Source organism: Lycium barbarum, chromosome 1 (assembly GCF_019175385.1).
Source record: "Lycium barbarum isolate Lr01 chromosome 1, ASM1917538v2, whole genome shotgun sequence".
NCBI classification, from domain to species: Eukaryota; Viridiplantae; Streptophyta; class Magnoliopsida; order Solanales; family Solanaceae; genus Lycium; species Lycium barbarum.
This window is the reverse complement of record NC_083337.1, coordinates 26,048,575-26,054,185: the sequence shown is the minus strand read 5'-3', so window position 1 is coordinate 26,054,185 and position 5,611 is coordinate 26,048,575. Positions and strand designations below refer to the sequence as shown.

The following is a 5,611-nucleotide window of genomic DNA, read 5'->3' as shown; positions in this document are numbered from 1 at the left end:
CCTAAATCCCAGGGACTACTCACTTGGTCCCCTCTAACCAGGTTCCCCGGACAATAGTCGTCAATCCGGCAAACCAAGTACGTGCTACAGCTCCACCAACTGGGTAGACCACCATTGCCCTGCTCAACCATACCACCCAACAAGTATTATTCTTTACGCCCAACATCCCAAATGAATTCTCCCCAGGGCATAAAGAGTTAGATCATTATGAAGAAATGAAGAAGGCTTGGAGAGCCGAACAGGATAGCGGGACAAAGATATGGAGAAAAAGATGGAAGAGTTGCTGGAAACATCCAATAGGTCCACAAGGAAGGCTACAGGTCTGAGATATGATGACCTGTGCATGCATTCAGATTTGGATTTACCAAAAGGGTTCAAAATCCCAAAATTTGAAATGTGTAAGGGGACAGGAAATCCCAAGGCACACCTCTGGTCCTTCTGTTACCAACTAGTCGGAGTGAAGAAAAATGAACCTTTAATTATGCGACTATTCAGTCATAGTTTGACCGGAGAAGCCGCTGAGTGGTTCGCAACTCAAGGTATGCGCCAATGGCACACTTGGGAGGACATGGTAGAATCCTTCATGGAGAGATTTCGCTTTAATGTCGAAAGGGTACCCGACAGCTACTACCTTGAAAAAGTCAAGCAGAAATCAACAGAAAATTACAGGGAGTTTGCCAGCAGGTGGAGGGACGAGGCAGCCCGTGTGGAGCCACTGCTGTGTGAGGGAGAGCTAGTCTCTGTGTTCATCAGATCCCAATAGCCCGATTTCTATGACAGAATGTTGTCCATGGGTGGGAGACCATTTGCTGAGTTGGTCAAAATGGGAGAGGCCATAGAAGATGGTTTCAAATTCGGGAAAATAGCTAGTGTCTTTAATAAGGCATCTGGACAAGCTACTGCGGGAATCTTCTAAAGAAGAAAAAGGACGTGGCAAGCATATCCCACATCCCAAGCCCAAAAGAACCGCAATCCTCCCACATAACTATGCCCGTAATAAATTACTCCACACCTGTGTGTTACACACAACTAAGCTTCACTACCACTGTGCCAGCGTACATGGCTTCGCCTATTGTTCGTGTGTCTGCTCCCACTTACCAGACATCGCCATAGCAAACCTATCAACCACCACCTTAATAAAATTACTGCCCACTACCAAATAACCAACCACAAGCATATCAACCACCTCAGAATTACCAAAATCAACCACCACCCCTAGCATACAATGTTCCACGTCCTGATTTCGAGATAAAGCAGTAAGAGAATTCACAACACTTCTCAAGTCTAGCGCTCAGCTCTTCGAAAGGCTATTGGCCGCAGACCTGATATAGAAGGTCCCTCCAAAACCAGCATAGTCGGGGAATAGGTTCTACATGGCTGATCAGACTTGTGCTTATCATTCAGGGGGGAATGGGCACAACACAGAAGACTGTATAAATCTTAAGCACAAAATACAAGATCTGATTGACAAAAGGGAAATCATCTTGAAAATCGCGGCTCCCGATGTGAACACAAACCTGTTACCCAATCATGAAAATAACGGAGTCCACATGATTGAGAGGAACGAGGACTTGGAAGCTTGTAGAGTATTGGTCCCCAAAATAGTCGAATCCCTGGAACAAACAGTAGCCTTCCTCACACTCCAGGAGCGCCCCAGTTTCAAGGTTTTGATCCTAACACCGAGAGCCACAAAAGACATATCAAGGTTTAGGACCTCGGTCACAACACTCGTGATAGCACAGATAGCACAAAAAAATGTACTCACACCCAAAGAGCTAATCACTGTACAAGCAACCGTGGCTCAAGGCATGACCCGCTCAGGGAGATGTTACACTCCGCAATAGTTGGCTTAGAATGCTACGAGGAAAGAAAACACCCAAAATAGGGCAATAACTGAAGGAGAAACTAATGATTTCTGGCGACGCATGCAGCCAAAAGACTACATCTTTAAGCATTTGAAGAAGACACCGACACAAATATTGGTGTTGTCATTACTAGCTAGTTCCCCATCACATAGGCAGGTCCTCATGAGAGTGTTGTATGAAGCACACGTACCAACTGGTACGAGTAGTGAGGACTTGGCTGGTTTGGTAGCCCACATCATCGGGCAACACAAAATTTACTTCACAAAAGAGGAGTTGCTAGCAGAAGGAACCTCCCACAATAGAGCTCTTAACATCACCGTGGAGTACGGTGGCAAGGCAATAGGGAGAGTGCTTGTGGATAATGGATTAGGCCTCAATATCTGCCCATCACTACATTAACACAGCTCAGCTATGACATGAGCAAAATCCACCCGAGCAGGAGGAACGTCAAAGTATTTGATGGATCCCAAAGTGACTCCCTGGGAGAACTTGATCTACAGATCAAAGTTGGGCCTGCCTCTTTCACAGCAAAATTTCAAGTCATGGCGATCACGACCAACTACAACATGCTCCTGGGAAGACCCTGGATGCACTCCGCCGGCGTAGTCCCTTAGACTCTGCACCAGGCTATAAAATTTGAATGGCAGGGACAGGAAATTATAGTTGCAGCTGAGAAAGATATTCAGAAGTATCCTTACAACATCATTCATGTGATCGAGGGGAGTCCTCACTTATCAAACTTTCATGTGGTGGAATACGTTGGGGCCACTTATGCGGAAGAAGAGGTCGATGAACCCATACCAGAAGTCTACAAAATGATCGCTTCCACCATGCTGAGAAGTGGTTTTGAAAAAGAAAAGGGTCTAGGAAGGGACCTCGAAGGGGTAAAAGAGCCCGTGCCAATCCCAAAAGAAAATTATCACTTCGGCCTAGGGTATGCTTCCAGAGAAGACGAGCTCACAAAGGCAATCAAAAGAGAGCCCAGAACAAGGAATTTACCCCATCCAATTTCGGGTCTGTACCAGTCATTTTCCAAAAAGATGCCGATGGGGGTCTCGAGTTGCTGTTCCAAGAAGAGAGATGTTACGTGATCATTGAAGAAAGTCAGAAGATGCCCACCATACGCAGTCTGAGGCCAGGGGAGCGCTTGAGCAATTGGACATCTACTCCCCTCTTGGCTCCTCAGTAGAGAGATGGATTTTCCATAAAACTTTTGCTAAAAGCGGCGACATCGGCTGAGGCCCGATGGATCGCCTTTTCTAAATTACTTCATGATGTTAAAAATGGAAATGGTCCAACGTTATTCCTAACCAGGACCACAGTTTGTAATCAATTAATCTTGAATTAATGAAAAGCCTCGATCTACATAAAACTACTGCTTTTATTGGATAATAATAATGAAATTTTCTAACTAACCATGTGTAACAAACGATAATAAACCTAAATTTACTATTCATTGCCTTTTCAGTTGTAAATATAATAAAATAATAAAAAATGTCATGATGTGTCATGTAACGAATGAGGAAAACAGTCAACAGGAATACGAGGAGTACGACGAATCGACAATGATGCCAAAGGGACTGGTGGAAGAGTTGGAAGAATTAGAAGACAAGAAGAAGCCGAATATGGATAAAACTGAGGTGATCAACCTCGATGATGAAGAGGATGTCAAAGAGACACGAATCAGTGCTTACTTGAAAGCTCCACAGAAAGAAGAGCTCATAGCTCTATTAAAGGAATATGTGGACGTCTTCACCTGGTCATACGTAGGTATACCGAGATTAAGCACTGAAATAGTGTCCCACATATTACCTATCAAGAAGGGTTTTTCCCCAGTCAAGCAAAAGACGCGAACGTTTAAGCCAGACATGAGTATCCGGATAAAGGACGAAGTAGAGAAACAAATCAAGTCTGGAATAGTAGAGGTAAGTTCCTACCCCACTTGGGTGGCCAACATAGTGCCAGTACCCAAAAAGGACGAAAAGATATGAATTTGTGCGGACTACCGCGATCTCTACCGGGCCAATCTGAAAGACAACTTTTCTCTCCCGAACATCCACATTCTAATAGATAACTGCGCCAAACATAAGCTGCAGTCATTCGTGGATTGTTTTGCAAGGTACCATCAAATACTCATGAGCGAAGAAGACGATAAAAAGACAACCTTTATCACACCTTGGGGGGTCTACCATTCTAGGGTAATGCCGTTCGGCCTCAAAAATGCTGGCGCCAGAGAGGTATGACTACCCTATTCCATGATATGATGCATCGCGAGATTAAAGTCTTTGTGGACGATGTCATCATAAAATCAAGGGAAATCTCGGAGCATATCGTGCACTTGCGTAAGTTCTTTGACGGACTTTGCAAGTTAAATCTAAAGCTGAACCCTGGAAAGTGTACATTTGGAGTGCCTGCAGGTAAGTTGCTAGGATTCATAATCAGCCGTAGGGGTATTGAACTAGATCCTACCAAAATCAAAGCAATTCAGGAGTTACCGCCTCCCAAAACCAAGAAAGAAGTCACGAGCTTCTTGGGAAGGTTAAACTACATTGGACGGTTCGTAGCCCAGTCAAATGTGATCATAGAGCCCATCCTTAAGTTTCTCAAGAAAGAAGCTCCCGCAAATGGGACGGAAGAATGCCAAGAGGCATTTGACAAAATAAAGAGATACCTCTCCAATCCTACCGTCTTGGTGCCGCCCAGGCAAGGGAGTCCTCTGTTACTGTACCTATTGGTATCAGAAAATGCTTACCGGTGCATGCTCGACCAGTATGATGAAGGGGGCAAAAGGGAACATGCCATCTACTATTTGAGCTAGAAGTTCACTTCTTACGAGGCGCGGTATACGCTCGTAGAGAAAACCTGTTGTGCTTCGACTTGGATTACCCAAAAGCTAAGACACTGCCTATCGGTGTTCACCTCTCACCTTATATCCAGAATGGATCCATTAAGATACATTTTTCGGCAACCGATGCCCATAGGAAAATTAGCTAAATGGCAGATGCTACTGAGCGAATTCGAAATTGTATACGTAGCACAAAAGGCAATCAAAGGACAAGCCCTAGCTAACCTGCTGGCAGAAAGTCCCGTCGATGATGAACTTGTACAAGTACGAACTTTCTTCCCAGACGAGAAAGTGGTGGATATGGAAGAAGAGGTGGCAGAATATACTCGGGCTGGAGACTGTTCTTTGATGAAGCAGTCAATTACAAAGGATCGGGCATTGGGGCGGTGTTAATAGCAGAAAATGGACAGCACTATCTGATGGCCGCAGAACTCAACTTTAGATGTGCCAATAACATGGCGGAATACGAAGCATGTATCCTCGGCCTCAGGATGGCATTGGACATGAACATACAAGAGCTGTTAGTAATCGAGGACTCTGATTTCCTCATAAATCAAGTGAAAGGAAATTGGGCAACCAAAAATGATAAGATACTCCATATGTGAATCTGGTATAGAGATTGTGTGGGAGATTCAAGAGTATCAACGTCAGGCATACTCCAAGGGCTCAAACTGAGTTTGTAGACGCATTGGCTATGATAGCGTCTATGATCCAGCACACTGAAAGTACTCACATTTATCCACTAGAGATCACACTGAGGAAAGAACAGGCTCACTGCGCCCATGTTGACGCCGAGCCAAATGGCCAACCATGGTATGCTGACATCAAGGCCTACCTGGAAAAAGGAGAGTATCCCCCCGAGAGTTCAGCAAATCAAAAGAAAATTATCAGGAGGTTGGCT

General features: G+C 44.7%; 1 protein-coding gene across 1 annotated transcript; it reads left to right on the top strand.

The window, feature by feature from the left end:
• The first annotated feature begins 259 nt into the window (after positions 1-259).
• Positions 260-916, top strand: LOC132610746 (uncharacterized). Its single transcript, XM_060325102.1, has 2 exons — positions 260-684; positions 781-916. The coding sequence occupies exons 1-2, from the start codon at positions 260-262 to the stop codon at positions 914-916; spliced, it is 561 nt and encodes a 186-aa protein (XP_060181085.1).
• Positions 917-5,611: the final 4,695 nt, after the last annotated feature.

What these genes read in the sequence shown, in the direction of transcription:
- LOC132610746 (XM_060325102.1), top strand. Translation starts at nt 260, where the DNA reads ATGGAGAAAAAGATGGAAGAGTTGCTGGAAACATCCAATAGGTCCACA. An exon ending in TACAGGGAGTTTGCCAGCAG is followed by an intron (nt 685 to 780) that starts GTGGAGGGACGA and finishes TTTCTATGACAG; the next exon opens with AATGTTGTCCATGGGTGGGA.